Source organism: Monodon monoceros, unplaced genomic scaffold, assembly GCF_005190385.1.
Source record: "Monodon monoceros isolate NGI ecotype Baffin Bay Population unplaced genomic scaffold, NGI_Narwhal_1 Super_Scaffold_4, whole genome shotgun sequence".
NCBI lineage: Eukaryota > Metazoa > Chordata > Mammalia > Artiodactyla > Monodontidae > Monodon > Monodon monoceros.
The window spans coordinates 55,655,684-55,677,442 of NW_021703781.1; the positions used below are offsets into that span (position 1 = coordinate 55,655,684).

At 44.9% G+C, this 21,759-nt stretch overlaps 1 protein-coding gene across 4 annotated transcripts in view; it reads left to right on the forward strand.

Annotated features, from left to right (window-relative positions):
* The first annotated feature begins 31 nt into the window (after positions 1-31).
* The window catches only part of DPCD (deleted in primary ciliary dyskinesia homolog (mouse)), a 22,558-nt gene continuing 830 nt past the window's right edge, over positions 32-21,759 (forward strand). The window contains exons 1-5 of one of the 4 annotated variants that reach the window (XM_029200863.1): positions 36-146; positions 8,461-8,541; positions 14,154-14,278; positions 14,623-14,756; positions 21,300-21,402. In XM_029200863.1, coding sequence (XP_029056696.1) covers positions 83-146; positions 8,461-8,541; positions 14,154-14,278; positions 14,623-14,756; positions 21,300-21,402 — 507 coding nt within the window. In that variant the 5' untranslated portion in view covers positions 36-82. Of the gene's footprint in view, positions 147-6,579; positions 8,542-14,153; positions 14,279-14,622; positions 14,757-21,299; positions 21,754-21,759 lie in introns of those variants that run through there. The other 3 variants (XM_029200862.1, XM_029200864.1, XM_029200861.1) reach the window with 3 other exon arrangements.

The window sequence follows — 21,759 nt, forward strand, 5'->3', positions numbered from 1 at the left end:
TTCTTCCGGGTCATCCGGAAGTGACTCTAGGCGGAAACGGTTGCCATGGCCGCGGCCGGGCACCCGGCTGGGCTGAGGGAAGATGGCGGTGACGGGTTGGCTGGAGAGTCTGCGGGCGGCAGAGAAGACGGCGCTGCTGCAGGACGGTAACTCGAGGCACCCCGCGAGCACCCTCGTCCTTTCCCCCAGCGTCCGGCCCTCCTCTCTGGCGCCTCCGGGAAGGGCCTCAGCCCAGGACGGCAGGGCTGGAAGGTCACGGCCTCCCCCTAGGGCAGTTACCATTTGCAGATGAGGAAACTGAGGCCCAGAGAGATGAGGTGACTGGAACACACGTCTCTGGACACCCTAGTTTCCTGGACACCACCTCACTCCGCTCTGAGTTTTGTTACTAATAAATAATTCTTTTCACGTTCACTGTCATTTGCTCCTCACCGCTGTCCCAAGAGGTGGTTTTGACCCCATTTTACAGAAGAGGAAACTGAAATCCAGGATTTTAGATCGGCCCCAGCTCCCCGAGTCGGTCAGTGGTACAACTGAATCTTGACCTGGGATCCCATGAACCTCAGTCTGGAGGTTCTGTTGCTGAAAGCAGCCTGGTATCATAGAAAGGCAGGACACCTGGGCTCTAGTTAACGACTCTGCCTTTAATTTACCGTGGGCTTCCCAATCGGCCTCTTGACTTGTTTGAACCTCATTTTCCTCATCTGTAAAATGAGGTGGATGGATTACCTGTGTTGTCTCTGAGGTCCTTTCCAGCTGTAATGTTATCTTTGTAAGTGAACCTCTAAATGTTCCCTGGGTCTTTAGAGGAGACAAAGCAACCCCCTACCCCCACCTCGTGCTGGTCCTGGAAGAGGTGGGCACAGAGGTATGGATGGAGTTCTGACTTTCTTCCACCCTAGGACTGGCCAGTGCTTCAGGGTCCCTTCCTGGACTCACTTGGCAGCCAGAATGAATTCGGTCTGAATTCCTGTAGCTTTCAGGAAACCAGCAGGGACTGACATCCACAGGCAGAGGCCAGTCAAGAAAGCGTGGAAATTGAAGTCAGCTGGTCATTTGCTCATTTATTCATGCAGTACTTAGGGATGCTTTTTACTGTGTGTCAGGTTGTGTGCTAGAGCAGATAGAAAAAGACACGTCCCAGGAGTTCACATAGTGGTCAGGAAAAAAATGTAAATAAACAAAAGCATGTGTGTTAAATAGAGGTTGGACTCTTCTATAAAATGCTATGAGAGCACAGAGGTGAAAATGATTATCTCTTTGAAGGAGGACCTGACAGAAGAGGTGATGTTTATGGGTCTTAAAGGATGAATAAGTGTTTGCTAAGTGGAGAAGAGGGGATAGTTATTCCAGGAAGAATGACTCACGTGTAAAGGCACAGAGGTGTGAAAGTATATGGCTGATTACTAGGGGCATAACAAAACATTTAGTGAGGCCAAAACATTCACCCAGTCATAATATCTCCCTACACTGTGTAAGGTACTAGGTGCTAGGATGCAAAAGTGAATAAAAGGACGCTTTTCTCAAGCGATGAGGGGAAATGGTGGAAAATGAAGAGAGATTGCAGATAAATTGAGGTATGTTGTGATAGATCTCCTATGCCAAACCAAAGATTCTGAACATTATCTCATAGGACAGTGGGGTTTGTTTTTATTGTAAGAAGTACTTAACATAAATTTACCATTTTAGCCTTTTTTAAGTGTACAGTTTTGTGGCATTAAGTACATTCACATTGTTACGCCACCATCACCACCATCCATCTCCAAAACGTTTTCATCTTCAGCTGAAACTCTATACTCATTAAACACTAACTCCCCAGTCTCCTTATCCTCAGCCCCTGGTAATCACCATTCTACTTTCTGTCTTTATGAATTTGATTACAGCAGGAACCTCATATAAGTGGAGTATACAATATTTGTTCTTTTGTGACTGGCTTATTTCACTTAGCATAATGTCTTCAAAGTTCATCCACGTTGTCGCATGTGGAAATGAGGAAATGTCGCATGTCGCTTGAGGAAATTTTGATTTCCTCCCTTTTTAAGGTCTGAATAACATTTTTCCATTGTATGTATATACCGTATTTTGTTTATCCACCAGTGTGTCGATGGACACTTGGGTTGCTTCCACTTTTTTTATTGTGAATAATTACTGCTGTGAACATGGGTGTACAAAATATCTATTCTAGTCTCTGCTTTCACTTCCTTTGGTCAAAGGACAGTGTTTAAACAAATATTTCATCAGTTAGGACTTCGTTAAGTTTTTTTGTGAGTAACATCACAAAACAACATTGTTAGTCCCCCCACCAAACCAAAATCAAAAGAAAGAAAACAAACAAAAAAAGCCAAAGGTGTGTATATGCCTTGTCAAACCTCTCCTGTTGATTTATCCTCCTAATGTGTATGTGAGTGGGCGTAGGATGCTACTAACTTCCCACCAAGAATCACTTCTGTTGCTAATGAGAACCTAACACACTTCTTCATAAATAATTTATGTTCATTGTGGAAATAAGAAAAATAAGCAAGTCACTGGTAATCCTACCATGCAGAGATAATCACAATTGACATTTCCATACAGAAACTTCCATATTTTTTCCATGCATACAAACTCATACATATATATATATATTTTTTTAACATCTTTATTGGAGTATAATTGCTTTACAATGGTGTGTTAGTTTCTGCTTTACAACAAAATGAATCAGTTATATATATACATATGTTCCCATATCTCTTCCCTCTTGCGTCTCCCTCCCTCCCACCCTCCCTATCCCACCCCTCCAGGCGATCACAAAGCATCGAGCTGATCTCCCTGTGCTATACGGCTGCTTCTCACTAGCTATCTACCTTACGTTTGGTAGTGTATATATGTCCATGCCTCTCTCTCGCTTTGTCACAGCTTACCCTTCCCCCCTCCCCATATCCTCAAGTCCATTCTCTAGTAGGTCTGTGTCTTTATTCCTGTCTTACCCCTAGGTTCTTCATGACATTTTTTTCCCTTAAATTCCATATATATGTATTAGCATACGGTATTTGTCTCTCTCTTTCTGACTTCACTCTGTATGACGGACTCTAGGTCTATCCACCTCATTACAAATAGCTCAATTTCATTTCTTTTTATGGCTGAGTAATATTCCATTGTATATATGTGCCACATCTTCTTTATCCATTCATCCGATGATGGACACTTAGGTTGTTTCCATCTCCGGGCTATTGTAAATAGAGCTGCAATGAACATTTTGGTACATGACTCTTTTTCAATTATGATTTTCTCAGGGTATATGCCCGGTAGTGGGATTGCTGGGTCATATGGTAGTTCTATTTGTAGTTTTTTAAGGAACCTCCATACTGTTCTCCACAGTGGCTGTATCAATTTACATTCCCACCAACAGTGCAAGAGGGTTCCCTTTTCTCCATAGCCTCTCCAGCATTTATTGTTTCTAGATTTTTTGATGATGGCCATTCTGACTGGTGTGAGATGATATCTCATTGCAGTTTTCATTTGCATTTCTCTAATGATTACTGATGTTGAGCACTCTTTCATGTGTTTGTTGGCAGTCTGTATATCTTTGGAGAAATGTCTGTTTAGGTCTTCTGCCCATTTTTGGATTGGGTTGTTTGTTTTTTTGTTATTAAGCTGCATGAACTGCTTATAAGTTTTGGAGATTAATCCTTTGTCAGTTGCTTCATTTGCAAATATTTTCTCCCATTCTGAAGGTTGTCTTTTCGTCTTGTTTATGGTTTCCTTTGCTGTGCAAAAGCTTTTAAGTTTCATTAGGTCCCATTTGTTTATTTTTGTTTTTATTTGCATTTCTCTAGGAGGTGGGTTAAAAAGGATCTTGCTGTGATTTATGTCATAGAGTGTCCTGCCTACGTTTTCCTCTAAGAGTTTGATAGTTTCTGGCCTTACATTTAGGTCTTTAATCCATTTTGAGCTTATTTTTATGTATGGTGTTAGGGAGTGTTCTAATCTCATACTTTTACATGTACCTGTCCAGTTTTCCCAGCACCACTTATTGAAGAGGCTGTCCTTTCTCCACTGTACATTCCTGCCTCCTTTATCAAAGATAAGGTGACCATATGTGCGTGGGTTTATCTCTGGGCTTTCTATCCTGTTCCATTGATCTATCTTTCTGTTTTTGTGCCAGTACCATACTGTCTTGCTTACTGTAGCTTTGTAGTATAGTCTGAAGTCAGGGAGCCTGATTCCTCCAGCTCCGTTTTTCGTTCTCAAGATTGCTTTGGTTATTCGGGGTCTTTTGTGTTTCCATACAAATTGTGAAATTTTTTGTTTTAGTTCTGTGAAAAATGCCAGTGGTAGTTTGATAGCGATTGCATTGAATCTGTAGATTGCTTAGGGTAGTAGAGTCATTTTCACAATATTGATTCTTCCAATCCAAGAACATGGTATATCTCTCCATCTATTTGTATCATCTTTAATTTCTTTCATCAGTGTCTTATAATTTTCTGCATACAGGTCTTTTGTCTCCTTAGGTAGGTTTATTCCTAGATATTTTATTCTTTTTGTTACAGTGGTAAATGGGAGTGTTTTATGATTTCACTTTCAGATTTTTCATCATTAGTGTATAGGAATGCCAGAGATTTCTGTGCGTTAATTTTGTATCCTGCTACTTTACCAAATTCATTGATTAGCTCTAGTAGTTTTCTGGTAGCATCTTTAGGATTCTCTATGTATAGTATCATGTCATCTGCAAACAGTAACAGCTTTACTTCTTCTTTTCCGATCTGGATTCCTTTTATTTGCTTTTCTTCTCTGATTGCTGTGGCTAAAACTTCCAAAACTATGTTGAATAAGAGTGGTGAGAGTGGGCAACCTTGTCTTGTTCCTGAACTTAGTGGAAATGCTTTCAGTTTTTCACCATTGAGGACGATGTTGGCTGTGGGTTTGTCATATATGGCCTTTATTATGTTGAGGAAAGTTCCCTCTATGCCTACTTTCTGCAAGGTTTTTTATCATAAATGGGTGTTGAATTTTGTCAAAAGCTTTCTCTGCATCTATTGAGATGATGATATGGTTTTTCTCCTTCAGTTTGTTAATATGGTATATCACGTTGATTGATTTGCGTATATTGAAGAATCCTTGCATTCCTGAGATAAACCCCACTTGATCATGGTGTATGATCTGTTTAATGTGCTGTTGGATTCTGTTTACTAGTATTTTGTTGAGGATTTTTGCATCTATGTTCATCAGTGATATTGGCCTGTAGTTTTCTTTCTTTGTGACATGTTTGTCTGGTTTTGGTATCAGGGTGATGGTGGCCTCGTAGAATGAGTTTGGGAGTGTTCCTCACTCTGCTATATTTTGGAAGAGTTTGAGAAGGAAAGGTGTTAGCTCTTCTCTAAATGTTTGATAAAATTCGCCTGTGAAGCCATCTGGTCCTGGGCTTTTGTTTGTTGGAAGATTTTTAAACACAGTCTCAATTTCAGTGCTTGTGACTGGTCTGTTCATATTTTCTATTTCTTCCTGATTCAGTCTTGGCAGGTTGTGCATTTCTAAGAATTTGTCCATTTCTTCCAGGTTGTCCATTTTATTGGCATAGAGTTGCTTGTAGTAATCTCTCATGATCTTTTGTATTTCTGCAGTGTCAGTTGTTACTTCTCCTTTTTCATTTCTAATTCTATTGATTTGAGTCTTCTCCCTTCTTTTCTTGATGAGTCTGGCTAATGGTTTATCAATTTTGTTTGTCTTCTCAAAGAACTTTTAGTTTTTATTGATCTTTGCTATCGTTTCCTTCATTTCTTTTTCATTTATTTCTGATCTGATCTATATGATTTCTTTCTTTCTGCTAACTTTGGGTTTTTTTTGTTCTTCTTTCTCTAATTCCTTTAGGTGCAAGGTTAGGTTGTTTATTCGAGATGTTTCCTGTTTCTTAAGGTAGGATTGTATTGGTATAAACTTCCCTCTTAGAACTGCTTTTGCTGCCTCCCATAGATTTTGGGTCGTCGTGTCTCCATTGTCATTTGTTTCTAGGTATTTTTTTATTTCCTCTTTGATTTCTTCAGTGATCACTTCGTTATTAAGTAGTGTATTGTTTAGCCTCCATGTGTTTGTATTTTTTACAGATCTTTTCCTGTAATTGATATCTAGTCTCATAGCGTTGTGGTCGGAAAAGATAGTTGATACAATTTCAATTTTCTTAAATTTACCAAGGCTTGATTTGTGACCCAAGATATCTATCCTGGAGAATGTTCCATGAGCACTAGAGAAAAATGTGTATTCTGTTGTTTTTGGATGGACTGTCCTATAAATATCAATTAAGTCCATCTTGTTTAATGTATCATTTAAAGCTTGTGTTTCCTTATTTATTCTCATTTTGGATGATCTGTCAATTGGTGAAAGTGGGGTGTTAAAGTCCCCTACTATGAATGTGTTACTGTCGATTTCGCCTTTTATGGCTGTTAGTATTTGCCTTATGTATTGAGGTGTTCCTATTATATTTTTTTCTTTCACGAAAATATCATAGTAATAAACTTAAAATTTTTTATATTCACATACATATGTACACATAGATTATGTACACATTCTATGTGTACATATGTACACATATGTACACATAGAATCTTGGGTACAGGAAGATATTCTAAGCACAACTTCTGGATAATAACCACAAAGGAAAAAACAATTGACCATATAAAAATTAAACACTTGTTTGGGAAAACCCACCTTAAACAAAGTTAAAGGGCAATTAAAACAGAACATTTGCAACATATATGACACGTGCTTAATATATACAAAGTTCAATCAGATTAGTAAGAAAAAGATGAATACCCAAATAAAATAGGCTAAGGCCTAAACAGGTAATTCACTAGAAACATGAACAATAAACCCTTGGAGCATTGTTCATCCTTATAACCTTAAGGCCATACAGATATCCTAGTATGGTTATTACAGGATCAACTTCGGCCTCAAGTGAGTTTAAGCCTGGGCTGTCATTTCCTAGCTTTATGACCTTGGACAAGTTACATGACCTTTAATCCTCAATTTTCCTTACTTGTGAAATACAAGTACTGGAGGCACATAGGATTATTTTGAGAATAAATGCAATAAAACATGTAAAGTGCCTGGCCCATAGTAAGCACTGCATCCTGCCCGCACTTAAGACTGGACTCCAGGGGAGAAGAGAGTCAGGCCAGATACCCTCAGCTACTCACAGGGAGCACCTTATACCCCACTCCTGACAGGACAACCTCTTATAGCTCTATGAGCCAAACAAATGAGTAAGGGTGGTGTAACCTAGGCGCCTGCTGAGAGGCCCTGCAAATTTGGGGGTGAGTTTCCCCAGAATACAAATTCAGAATGACTCAAGGGAACTATGTCTCAGAGGAGTGAATGGACAGTGAAAAGGCTTGGTAGATCAGATAACAGTTGCAAGTTTTGGCTAGTGACTCCTTTAGCTGGTTAAGGGCCTTGGGGCTGTATTCATCAAGCATTCGTTAGGTACCTGTATACTGGGCATTGGTACTGTTATTAGTCTCACTGAGGAGCCTACCTATGTCTACTTACCTATCTGTAAAAATAGGGGAAATTACACAGCCACTTTTAAGAAAATGCTTAGTATTATATTACATAGGTGGAAGAGCTGGTCTAAGAGACGCCATTGGGTTCTTCTGTGCTTTCAACGAAAGATGAAGCAATGTTCATTCATTCTCTCAATCAGTATTTAGGTGAGCTCCTAAAATATGCCAAATACTATACTAAGTGATAGGGAAACCATAGGTGGGGGGATAAAACCCCTCTTACCTTAGTAGAAGAGACAGGCAATAATCCAAAAATCACACAAATACATGTAAAAATCATACCAAGGTAAATGCTGTAAGGAGAACACACGGGGACTAACATCGTATGGGTGTGTGATAGAGATGGCCTAGAGATGTACAGAAGAAGGCAGAGCGAGGGCACGGCTGGAGGGAGGCCTTGGTCGGGAAACCCAGTTCAGTATCCTGAGCACATGGGCTTGGTTTTAGGAACTGGGGAGAGAAAGATAAATATGATATCATCCTTGAAACAGATGCTTTTAAAAGTATAGTATGTGATCAATGCTCCACTGTGGATATGAATAAAGCACCAGAGAGGCATAAACAAACAAGTGATGAATTTTGCCAAAGTGGTTAGGGGTGATAGTTTAGGAAGATTTCACAGTGGAAGTGACATTTGAGCTGGATTTTGAAGGGCAAGGAGGTTTGGGAATAAGTTTGGAGCTATTGCTGGTAGAAGAATCAGCAGAGTAAAGACATGTTCAGAGAAAGCTTAGAAAGGAAGTGAGTCCCAGGACATGTCCTAGAGTAGTGGTGGGCAGTGGTTGGCAAGGAGTTCGTGGGAGGCTCTGGGAAGGTTTTTTTAACATGCCCAAGGCTGTTAGTGTTTCCCAGGTAGATCTCTTGACCTGCAAGGCCCAAGGCAAGAGGAGGCTCAGGGGTAAGGCACTCTCTGTTTTGTGCCTAGGGAGAAGGAAGGTGCACTATTTGTTCCCAGATGGGAAGGAAATGGCCGAAGAATATGATGAGAAGACAAGTGAACTACTTGGTAAGTGACGGGGCCCCCAGCGGGCCCTTAGGAACACTTGGGGTGACCTAAGCACAGGTAAACACGCATAGCTGAGGCTTCAGGGAGGATCCCAGCATCACATGTGGAAGCTCAGGGAGACTGAAGCCCTTGAGGCAAGATTGTTCCTGAAAATAATCTGAGGTCAGGGCTGGACACCAGAGATGGAGTGGGCGTCCACTTGACCAGTAAACCTCACTCCACCCCCAGACAAATGAGAGAGTGAGTAATTCTTCTCAGGTGGGAATGGACATGTAAAGAAACCGTTGGGAAAAAGCTTTACAGAGAAGGTAGAATTGGAAGTAAGCCTTGAAGGCTGAGTAGTGGTAAGGGCAGGATTTCCCTGCAGTTTTTTCTGTCTATTTTTTGTTTTGTTTTCTGAAGCCATATCAGGAACAAACAAGTATCAGAGGCGCAGCTTTTGACCTTGCCTCAGAAGTGACCCTATTAAATATGTCCCTCATTTTGGAGAAGGTCTGAATCAAAGGGAGTAGGAGGTAGAAACGGTGATTTTGCAGCATTGTCATTTTCATTCCTGCAGCCCTTTTCCTCTAAGAATACGCTCATGAATAGGGGCCGTAGCACAGATTTCTGGGAATTATTCGATTTGTTCATTCTCTGTTCTCAGGTATGCACATCAGCATTAACCGACTTCCCAGAGCTAGGTGGCTGGCTCTTTGACCCAGGGCCTGAGGCTGTCAGCAGTGGGAGTTGGTCTCTTTATTAAATTTCACCTGAAATGCTAAGACCAATGATGGAATCATGGGCTGGGTTATTTTCTTGTCATTATTCTTGACTTTAATTTCTTCCTGGGCCTGATCGACAGGTAGTATTGGCGAGGGAATTTCTTTTTCCCTTTTTCTGACAGCTCATAAATGTCTAGAACCGACAACACGGGTTACACTGGTTTGCATTCTCTTAGTCTCCAGTCTTAAAATATGTGTCCTGTGCATGTTCATCCGCAGAGTGAAGTGTTGATCCCTTCTTATTATGAGCTGCTTGGGTTCCAGTCCCAATTGGTTTAGTCTGGTACTATTAAAAATCTTGATGTGTTTAGCATATGACACTGATTTGGTGGAAACCAGTACAGTAGTAATATCCTCACAAACCATTGTAATTTATAGCGCTCCCAGGGGGTGACAGCCTTGGAATGCCTAACAGGGGTGAGCTTATGAAAGCAGAGGTCACTTGGGCTGACCATCACCATCACCAGGCCGGGGACTAGCGGCAGCTCTTCTCCCCCAGCCCCCAGCGTCACCTCTCTTCTCCACACAGAGCAAATAATACAGCTGTCGGGGCTGTGGCTGTAAAAACAAACAAACAAATAAAACCCAAGGCATCTTAGTTGTGCTTGGACATGAAATTAAAATGAGAAAAAGTCCAGGTCCCTTCATTTGTAGCATCCCACATGAACTTGTCATTTTCCCTCTTGGCAGGTGGAGAATAGACAGTGGCCTCCAAACTCCTTTTTCTTAAAAGTAGAAATGGAGGTTCATAGGAGAACGTTGTCTGACTAAAGTTTACCTAATGATAGCAATACCGTAACTTTTATTGGGCGCCATGCTAAGTGGTTTACACGAACCAACCACATTACAGCCCAGTGTGGTAGGTTACTGCTGCCTTCATTTAACAGTCGGGAAAAATGGAAGCTTCAAGAGGATAAGCACCTTGCTCAGAATCACACAGCTGGTTAGTTACAGAGCTAGGATTTAAGCCTAGGTCTATCTGATGAAGAACCCATGATTTAATCCACAAGAACATTCTGTTGGGAGTTGAGGTTATTTAATCCTGTTTTCTTTTCTTACTAAATCTTGTTCTCCCCAGAATGACCCGGGTAGGGGCTGGAGGGAGCAGGACAGAGATGGGCGGCAAGGAACACCCCACTCAAACCACTGGGCCCTTTGAACAGCTGATCCTTTTCTTACCTGTCTCCAACCACCCCACCCTACCTCTGCCAGCTTGCAAAATACTGTTTGTTTTTCATTTTTAAGTATAAATAATCCCAGGACCTGAACTGACTTTCATTTGTGCATTCTTTGAAGCAAAATATGGATGGGGTTTTTGTGGGTGTAAATGGGAATAGTTTCCATTTTTTCAGCTAATTATACAAATTGGATAATTGGCCAAACTGGTTTTCTGTCCAAAAAACCCAGAAAGTAATTTACAGAGAGAATTACCGATAGTACATCTGTCTGGGTTGGAGCTCTTCCGGTCGGTGTTAATAAGCATAGTAGTGTCATATTTTTTTTCTGCCCTCTCAGTGCTATTCATTCCCACCCCCCACAGTGAATGCTGTGTGTGTATTCATAGAGGAAAAAACTGAAGGGCCCCATAACAATGATCGGAACATCAAACCAGCCCTAGAAGAACACAGCATGTCCAGGGGGGCAGAGGCTGAAGGGCAGGCCGTCCCCCAGCGATTACATTCGGATTACCGGCTTAATCTGCTTTGGTATTTGACCGCCAGCCTAACCACCCCAGGCTGCATTTGGAGGATATTGAGCACTTTCATCCCCAAGCACTTCACCGGCTTTATAAATGACCCACTCGATTCCCTTCAGCCTCCTCAGGGATGGGACGTGGCAGCTGTTTAATAGCCACATAGCAATGTTGCAGTGTTTTAGGGCAGAAAAGAAGAATCCTGCATCCAGTTTAAGCTGCAGGGAGTACTTAGGAAAGGGGAATGTAATTATCCACATTGGAAGTGGGCCAGGGCTTGGAGCTCTGGGGAAAGAGGCCTTTTAGGACCTCCACTTTCTAGCCCACCTGAAAGATGGGGCCTCCTTTCAGCAGTCTGGGACATCAGCCTGCTTCCTGCTGACTTAGGAAAAAGGCCCCAGGCGCTGCCTCCCTCATATATTCCCCATCAGACCCTTTACAGGGTCATTGAAAGTCTCCTTTCCAAGGACTGGCCCTGGCTCAGCCGGGAAGATATGACAGCGTCCCAGGGAGCTGCCTTGCACACACCAGTTTGGGTTTAACATATAATCAAATCAGAGTGACAGCAGGTGCAAACAGTCTTCTGTTGCCGCAGGAGCTGTCCTTGAGTTCAGGAACAAAGACAGGACAAGAAAGACAAAATGTATTTGCATGTGTGCATTCATGCCCACGTCCATGGGAGAAATAACAAGGACTTCACCGATTCATTTGTTGGATCTTATCTCACAAGGGAATGAATACGGAGGCTTTCTTCATATTCTAACAAAGAATTTAATTCCAAGGTGTTAAAAAAAAAAAAGGCAAAACAGCCAAGGGTCCAAATTTCTGTGACCTGAGTGGCTTTCAAGGTCAGCAGTAAGGAAACCAGTAGCTGACTTTCCTCCTCCTTAGGGTACTCCTTGGGAAGGTTTCTGTTCCAAACCCAGTATTCCATGGATAAAAGAGTAGACAGGATATCCTGGTATCGGAATTGCCTCTCCTGGCCACACTGGCATCGTGCCTCAGGACACATGATTTAACAGGGTCCATGATTACAGGACGCCTCACTTATCAAGCCCTAGATAGTTAGGTTTTCATAACTTATCAATACATTTTCAAATAATTGAAGCTTTTCCTTTAAATGCTAAAATATAAAAAAGAAATAGAGCTTCATTTTTTTTTAAGTGAACCTTTTAAAATATCATGTATGCTTATTGAATGTTTATAGAATACAAGTTAGCCTTTTACTAATGATTCAAATTCTGGTCTTGAAGTTAGGAGACCTGAATTTTAGCTGTGTTTTTTGCAAGTTAGTGTATCTTTCTGAGCCTTGGTAATTCTTCATACTCTCCCCTGAAGAGTGGTGGCAAGGGTTGAAGGAGAGCAGGCAGGGAAGAAATGCTGTTTCCCATTTGAAAAATACAGGTATTGGACTAGATGCTTTCTAAAGGAACCTCCACCTTTAAACTCTGTGATGACTGTGTTCTATTATATCGTGATCCTGTCAGGGTCTAAGGATGTTTGTTTGTCCTCACACCAAATGGTCCCACATCCTTTTTAGTTCTGTCGCTGCCCTTGATGTGAGCTGTCCCGTCATGCTGTTGTCAGTATGCCTGGGAAAAAATTAATTTCCTGCCTTATTCTACACATAGCATTTTATATATGTCTGAGAATCTGGGAGTGATCTTTCCTACAATAAAGAGTGAGATACATGGGTCTTGTCACAGGAAACCGCCACTTAGAGGCATTTGTCGCTTCTGAATTTGCAACTGTGAACACTGCAACCCAGAAGGCTGGCTTCCAGTTAAGCAAAGTATTACATGAATAGATTTGGATATACTTCTGGTCACAGTCCATTCACTTAAGAGAGAAGAAGTATTTGTGAGAAAAAGAAAAAAGTTGCCTTTAAAGTATATTTCCAAGTTTTACTCTTCCTTATTTATTTGCATTGTAAACTTGGAAATGTGTTTCTAGGGAGAGTTTTTGGCCCTGAGACGTAATAAAATCACACTGCAGAAGGCACCAGACCTTATAAAAGCACATATTAAAGGGAAAATTCGAATTGTGCAGCATACTTTTGTGTTCAGCTTGTGTGCCTTACTTAGAGCAGTGAGGGTGTCTGGGTTTGGCACAGCTGCCCAGAAGGTCTCAAAGAAACCCATCCTGAGAATCGCATTGCAGCTCTCACCCCCCCGGCCCAGAAAAAGGAGCAACTGCGACAGGACGCCAGGCACTTTCTGAGTTGTTTAGCTCCTCACATCAGCTTCAGAAAGGCTGCTGGCCTGGAGCAACGCTGGGACTGCCACCTGGAAGACCCCCATTGCTGCGGGCAGGGAAGGAACAGAGGGGTCGCACTCAGGAAAGCCCCCTGTGGCCATGGGCGTGCTGACAGCAGTCACTGTGACAGGGCTGAGCAGGGTTCCTGAGCATCCCAGCAGGGGCTTTCAGTTAGTGTCTACTGAATTAGTCTTTTCACTTAGAATTTCCATAAAGTATGTGGCTTAATTGAAAAAAAAAAATCTTATGCAAACATCTGGGTTGTAAAATAGAGATGATTATTTGCATTATAAAAGGATGATTCCACTCTACAAAAAATGTACATTAGATCTTTTATAAACAATGCATTTAAAATATGGTGTGTGCCTAAAATTTCCTGTAAATACAACTCTGGGACTTTTAAGCCATGTGCACCTGAGATGAGTGAATTTCTATATTTGGACTTTCTGAATCATGAGACAAATCTGCCTATCAGCTTTCACCCTCTTAGTTCATTTTTCCTCTGCCCATTTTTAGAGGGAAAAATGCATGTCACATTTTTGGGGATCCACATTTTCCCTGTTACTGGTAGCTACCCTTTTCCTAACATTCACATCTTCCCTTTGCATGAAGTCACACCTGGGGTTTTCTAAACTCCACTTGGCGCCTTTCAGAGCTTTGTTCTAATTCCTTTTGTCTGGGCACCCATGATATGGGCTTTACAAGTTGTCTAATATTGAAATACTCTCCTGAGATTTCAGAGGTTGTGAGGTCCCTGCTCAGATGGATAAAGCCAGTGTAAAAGCCTGTAGCTCCCACTTTTATCCTGTTCCAGTTACCTAATGTGATATTGATGATTCAGCAGAAAGAAGCAGAGTACCTTTCTTCCCCATAATCCCACTGCTTCCTTCTCTCCTCAGTGAGGAAGTGGCGTGTGAAGAGTGCCCTGGGCGCCTTGGGCCAGTGGCAGATTGAGGTGGGAGAGCCAGCACTCCCAGGAGCAGGGAGCCTGGGGCCTGAACTCATCACGGAAAGCAATTCCAATGTATGTCTGTCTGTCAGGTGTCTTGGGGAGGCTGGGGGAGTGGGCTGCTGGCCCTCGGGGGCAGGCGCCATGTCTTGTTCACCTCCTCATCTCCAGTGTACCCACCTGGACACAGTGCTCTAGAAATGTTTGCTTGAATGAGTACCCAAAGGGTTTTGGCTTAGTCATCCCAGGGCGAGGGCTCCAGGCCTAGAATGTCACAGCAATGGCAGTATCAGAGGGGAGCTGTAGGGAAGAGCTGAGGGTCTCCCATTGTGCCCCTTGATAGAGCTTTGTGGAGGGGGGAGCCATCCTTTCCCACCCCCCTCCAAGAATAGTCCTCAAGTTGGCTTTGCCTTCTGCAGCCCATCTTCATGCGCAAGGACACCAAGATGAGTTTCCAGTGGCGAATTCGAAACCTCCCGTACCCTAAGGATGTCTACAGTGTCTGTGTGGACCAGAAGGAGCGCTGTGTTGTCGTCAGAACAACGAACAAAAAGTAAGTGGCATGGTGGGCACCTGCCTGCTCGTGTATGAGCAAGGTGGGGGTGGGGTTTGACCTGAGGTTAGGGCTCAGATGGCTCCCCACCTCAGAGGGCAGAGAAGCCTGTTGTCCAGCTCTGAGGGAGGTAGGAGGGCTTCACTAAAGCCCTGTAGTAGGTGCTAAAAACTGAAGGGCTTTCTCTCTGCAGGACCAGCTTGAATATCGTAATCAGTTCCACCGGGGCAGGGAAATTTGAACAATGAGTATCTGGCCCAGTACTTGGCACAGACTGGGGCTCAGTAAATATTTGTTGGATGAATGAGAGGTTGAGGGAATCACCCGGCCATTGCCTTGTGATCTTAAGTGGTTCTGCTGTAAGGTTATTGTGCCTTGACCTCTGGCTGGATCCAGTCCATGATGAACTTGGCTTGGTAACATCACTGTTGGAGCTGGCAGGGAGCCATGGCCTGGAAGGTGCACCTGTCTGAGGTGGCAGTTATCGAACTTTAAAGTACTGGTCTGGGAGCAGCAAACCTATCCCTCCCTGAACTGAGGGACAGTGAGCTGGTGCTTTGGCCTCTTGGAAGTCTCTTGCATGAAGTCTCTTGCATTATGTTTCAAAGGGGTTACTAGACTTCCCTTTGCTCCTCTTCTCATAGTCTGCTAGGGGAAGGCAAAATGTGGGGTTGAGGGGACAGAAGGTGACCAAAGTGGAGATCTAATCCTGGCAGGGCTGCTTCTGGGCTGATCATCTTGGAAATGCATTGATCTCGTTTGGGTTTCTGGAGCTCTGACTGATCACAGGAGAAGAGAAGAGCCCTGTGATGACTCAGTTGTGACCTGAGTCAGGGATTGCAGAATAGGACCAACTCCCATGAAATAGATTTGGGGCATTGAGATGGGAGGTTTTATGAGTTACTGGTCCACAGATTGTGAAGCCACCCAACATGTCTCATGGGGTGCTAAGCTTAGGCCAGAGGTGTCCCCATCCATCCACTGGTTTACAAGCAGTAAGGAGGACCCAGCTATTTGTCCATCTTCTCAGGTGGTGTGGTGCCAGCCTCCCGTTCCATCTCCCTCAAGGTCCGTGCCTCCCAGGCTCCCCTGGTGCAGCCCTGGGTTCTGCCCTCCTCTATGACCCCCACACTCTCTCACTTTGGCAGGGTTAAGTGGTGGGGAAGGGGTAGAGATGAATGAATTAATTTCAGGATTATTGCTGTACACGCAGCCAGCAGCCCCTGAAGTGGGCCTTGTCTATAAATACAAAGTCATAATAATAAGGATTTGCGTTTATAAAGCACTTTGAAGCCCTCAGATAAAAGGCAGTTTATTCCTGTTATTGTTCTCATCATTAACAGGAGTCAGTGCCTAAAGTGGAATTTAGCAATTTCAGACAACAGAGAAATTGCCTTTAGGAAAACAAACTCCGTGCTTCAGCAAACATTCCCTGGCGTAAGAGGCCCTGGGCCCAAATTAGGAACAAAAGTGCTTCTCATAGCACTTGAATCTGCAGCCCAGCAGTTTGTGCAGCTGGCTGCTGCCTCCCTTTTGTCCCCCAGAGGTCACTGTCGAATACAGATACCCAGCAGAAATGTGATTACCAGGGAGTGAGAAAAGAGAGGCTAGCTAGCTCACCAAAAAATTCATCTGCAGGCAGATCCTCTGGGTCCCATCTCCTGTGCGTATTCAGCCATAGGTGGCGCTCTTGGCCAGGCGCTCCGTGGCCAGAGGCCCACTCTGGCGCCCAACGCAGGGGGAGACATTTTTGAATTGATGGGTAAGGCCAGGTGGGATGGGAGTAGTGCCCCAGAGTGAGCAGGGCCGGGATTGGATTCCCAAAGAGGGGAGAGGAGTATGTGAGTGCCCACTTCAGAGCCTACAATGAGATCTCAGGTTCAGCGGCCCAGCCTTCCTCAGGATCCTCTGCTGGGAGGAAGGTGAGAGAGGCTGCTAAACCCCTAAAAGGCTCTTCTGAGCCTAGTGGCATTTTCATCTTCTATCTGGAGTAGAAGATGTCCTATACCTTTACTACCCCGAAATATACAGAACTCAATAGCTATTCCTTTGAGCAGTGTTTAGCTTTTTCAAGATACTTTAAAAATCTGTTTTCTGATCATCACATCATCCAGTGGTGGACAGGGTATGTATTTTTATTCTTGTGCTATATATGAATGATTATCTATAAAGTCAGCATGATGAACTGACTTACTGAAGGGATAGTTAGTGATGGTTTCAGTGCCCAGGCCCCTTCAGTTTCCATCACACTGTGGCTTTTCTGATTTGACTTCCTTCACCTGGAGGTTCCATGCCTGCCCCGATTCTGATATTCTGGATTATGGTTACCAGTAAAAGCCAGAGTTCCTTTGTCTATACCTGCCTTGTCTCTGAATAACTGGGTTGGCCATTTCTCTTGAAGGAATTGATTCCAGTGTATTATGTCCTTGGCCCCAGGTAATAGCAAGGGATGAATCAGGGAAGGAAGAAAGTGCTTTCCCAGGATCCCATTGTGGCACCATCTATTCCCAGTAAGAGTGTTTGTGCAGAAAGAAGGTTCCTAGCCTCAGCCTAGAAGCTGGCAGCCATAAGTGGAATGAGCTAGGATGTGGAGTAGGAAGATGTCCGCTTGAATCTGGCCTCTGCCACGTATTACCCGTAGCATTTGGGGCAAGGGTTCCTCATATATCATAGGAGAATACTCATACGTACGTCACAGATTGTTTGGGGAATTATGAAATTGTATATGTACAAACACTCAGCCCCATGCCCGGCCTGAAGCAGGCCCTCAACAATTCTTTGAAAATTAGAACCTGAGGAGAGCTTGGCTGATTTGACATCGGTAATACTAACACTGTGGGAGTGTTAATAGGCATCTCTAGAAAAGAGGATTCTGTGGCCAAATAACTTTTGGAAACTCACTTTGGTAGGACTTCTGAGTGCCTTTAGTATGTGAATGTGTGCTGTGACTCTCTACAAGGGGCTACTGTAGGCAGGGGTGACCAGTTTGCCTGGAGTGTTGATGTTTAAGAAAGAAGGGGAGATTTGCCGACTGATTCTCTAAGGGACGGACTGGCTAGAGGCTTCTCTTGACCACTCTGGCCAAGCCTGTGTGCAGGTGTGCAGAGCACCCACTGGAGGTGTGTGGGGCGTGGCCCATGTGACTCCACAGCCATCCTGCTTCTACTTTCAGCCTCCTCCAGAGTCTCTCTCTAAAGGCCTGGCTTCTTGCGCCCTTTCTCGGTTCACTAAAAGGGAGAATGGGTTGGGAAAGGACTGGGAATTGGGAAGGGGAGACAGCAGAGAGAAAGTGATAGGGTGCAGTGGATCATTTCTGAAATAGCCAAAGTGAAGGAGCTGTCCTTTTGGCACAGTTTGAGAGAGGTACAGAGTTGGCCTGTTCCAGTCCCTTTGACAGCAACTTAAAGTTCATCTAGGGCAGCTCCTTTATTTTTAGAAAGGAATTTGGAGGAAGAAACTGAGGCCCAGAAGTGAAGTGGCCTGTCCAGAGTCACAGGACAGGGCCAGGGAGTCCTCCTGAGAGCCTTTGCTTCCACATACATCTTTTGGACACTTTTACATTCAGAAAGGAAGCCCACTCTGTGTTAGAGGGAGTGTCCAGGAGACCTGCAGGGTGGCAGGGTTCTGGGGGTGACCACCCCCCATATCTGCCCCACCCTTGGACAGACGCAGGGAACCTAGACTAGGTGGTCTGTTACTTTGAGGTGAGAATGTAGAGCGATGGCGGGGGGGGTCAGGAGATTGGGGGGATTATCACTGTAATAAGGGTATCTCCCTTTACCAGTTTTATGACTTGGGCAAGATACCTAACTTTCCTGTGCCTCAGTTTACTCTTCTGTAAAAGAGGATAACAGAAGCAACCAACCTGAGAGGGCTGTTTTGAGGATTCAGTGTATGTTGAACAGGGCCTGGCACAGATTTAGCATTCATAAATGTCACCTTTCACTGTGTGGCTGAGACCAAGGACAGTGAAGGCAGGTGAGAATGGGGGTGTTGTGCATCAGCGAAAAGTCCAGGAAGCACCACACTATAAAGGCTTAGCGTCCAGCAGAAACACCGGGTCTCCTCGTTCAGCGATATGGCCTGTTTCTTCTCCATCCTTAAATCCCCAGCTCATAGTTCAAGGTCTGGGACACAGCTGACGCCTAAGAAATGGTTGCTGCCTACCTAGGGCTGCCTGAGGCTGCACATTTGGACTTTTCCAGAAGCACAGTGGGTCCCTCTCCAGTCCAGGTGCTGGTGAGAAAGTGAAGCATGGTTCTTCTCAGGGCAAACCCCAAGGCCAGGGATGGAGATAAGGGAGTGTGGGCTGCTCCCTGAGGAGAGAAAGCAGATGCCCCATACTCCCTTGAAGACTGCCCATCAGAAGCCCCTGAGGAAAATGGTTTAACCTCAGCCAATAAACTAAATCCATTAGAATACTCATAACAGAGCTGAGCCTCCAGACCTACTCTGCGTCCATCCCCCCACCTCGTGAGAGGTGATGGGAGTAGAACAGGGAAGCTGGGGTAAGTCATGCAACTCAAGTTCCCTTTGATCTTGTCATTGCTGTTGAGACCAAGCCCTGGGACTCTTTCTCCAGTCCTACTACCCCTGCCTGGGGAATGTGCCTTGACGGTGTCCCTCTGAGAGTACACAGGTGTGTCCCCGTCCCCCCTCCCCAGCACACAGCCAGGTAGGCAGAAAGGATGTCCCCACATTCTGCGCAGCAAGGGCTTACACAGGCCCCCTGGGTTCGGCTGAGCTGTGTGTGCCCGGCTGCTTCTCTCCCGGTTCTGCTTCTTGTGTATGTTTGCAGGGAAGATGTTAACACTTCCTAACAAGCCTTTGTGTTCATCTAATCTCTGCTGTTTAACCTTTGACTCCCTCCCTATTATCAGTGTCTGCCACCTTTGCTGGCCAGACCAGAGGCCCCAGAAAGAGCCCTCAGCCTGGGCTGGCTAGGAAGAGGATGAAGCCGACATTCCACCCCGGTTTGTAGGCAGATGGATCACCTTTCCCTGGGGCAGAGTTTGGAAAATAAAGCAAACTTGTGGTGCCATTAGGATCCCCCAGCCCCCACTCCTTTTGAACTGTCAGCCTTTAAGTAAACATTCTTTTCCTGCCACGGGTCCCAGCACCTTGGCGGGGAGTGAGGAACCTGGAGGATAGGGGCCCTGAGAGCCTTCACTAAACTGAGGGATTTGGGCAGGGAGAGCAGGGCAGAAGTGCTTGCATTGATGTCAACTCTCCTGAGTCCCCAGGGCATCAGGGCTTTTGAAGTGGACTGGGGGTACCTGCCACAATGACCAGGCCCCTCTGACATATTAAAAGCCCTGTCCTCTCCAGGCCCCTCACTTGAGTTTGTCTGTACCTGTCTGCAGCGTTTCCCTGCCCAGCCACATACCCTTGCAGCAGCAGTGATGCCATGCCCAGGTGATAGGTCTGGTAGCCACTGGCCAGAGCCTAGGTCATACTTCCACCAAGGAAAATGCCAAACAGTCCTATTGCTAGAGGTGAGGAGGCCATTGCTTGTGCTCCAGTGAAATAAGCACCAGACCAGGATCAGGGAACTTTAATCCTGACTCTACTGACAACTGGCTGTGAAGCCAGGTGAGATATTTCACCTCTCTGAGCCTGAGTTTCCTCTTTGGCAAAGGAGGTCAAATTACAGACATTATGGGTTGGATGTTGCTATCTGGGTTTGTTTTGTTTTGTTTTTTTAGTTTTTTGGCTGTGCCGTGCGGCATGTGGGATCTTAGTCTCCTGACCAGGGATCAAACCCTTGCCCCCTGTATCGGAAGCGAGCAGTATAACCACTGGACTGCCAGGGAAGTCCCAGGGTTGTTTTGTTTTTTTACTAAAAGGGGTCATTAATCTCTGGACTGTCACCTGCCAATGGGGGAGACCGAGGGTGGTATGTGAAAATGGAGGAGTGGGGTCTCAGGGCCAGCAAAGTAGTCCAGAGCCCCAGAGATCCAGCTTCCTTGATGAGGCACATGGCTTGTTCTCTTAGGGATATTTCTCCTTGTGGATGTACTCCCCTCTCTGGCCTACAAGTAGAGTCAGGCTAACAAGGCCTTCAAAGACCCCAAAGGAGGAAAAGGTAGCTGAGGTCCTCAGTAAAGTGCCATGTAAGTGCCAACTGTCAGTCCCCAGCTTTCAAGGACAGCCCTAGATTTCCTTATTCTGTTTCTTGTTAGCACACATATCCCATTTTCTTCGGGTGCTGAGGAGGTAGGGCTCGCCTGAGCCAATTGTGTATTCCAGGAGGCTTCTTCCACGTGTCTTTGGGAGGACTGAGCTTGAAGTATGAGTCAGTCTGACCCCTGGTCTAATCAAGGAATTATGACTGGCCCTGTTCCATTGCTGAACTGGCCATAAGGCCTTTCTTTTTCTTCCAGGACCACTAAGCTCTAAAGTACTGGTGTTCTAACTGGCTTCCCCTCTTCCTCTTTGGCTGTGTCGGGAGAATTGTATAGAAGTTTGGTGTCAGAGGGCCTGATGCCCAGCTGTTGGGGTCACTTTGTTGGGTGTTCTCATGGCCTCTTCTTGTCCCCACAGGTACTACAAGAAGTTCTCAATACCTGACCTAGACAGGTATCAGCTACCTCTGGATGATTCCTCGCTGAGCTTCGCTCATGCCAACTGCACCCTCGTCATCTCTGTAAGAGTCATTCAGACTTCTTGGCCACTATGTCAGGGAAAGGCTCCTTCTTCCCCTGCCCAGTTCCCATCCTACTGGAGTCCTCAGTTCCAGCCCCAGCTACTCCTGGGGTGTGCTTGCTAGAGAACAGGCCTGTCTGCCTCAGCATGGTGTGAGCTGGTGAGGGCTCAGGAGGAGGCTGATTTTAAAATCATAGCTGGAAGAGGATAGAGGGTGATGGGGAGGGGTAGAATCCACAGAACTGGGGTTCTAGATGGTCCAAAGGCCTACCCAGCCGTGTGACCTTCAGCAAGTCATTCAACCTCGTAGGCCTCAATTTCCTCATCTTTGAATAAAGGGGGTAGAAGGGGGAGAGAG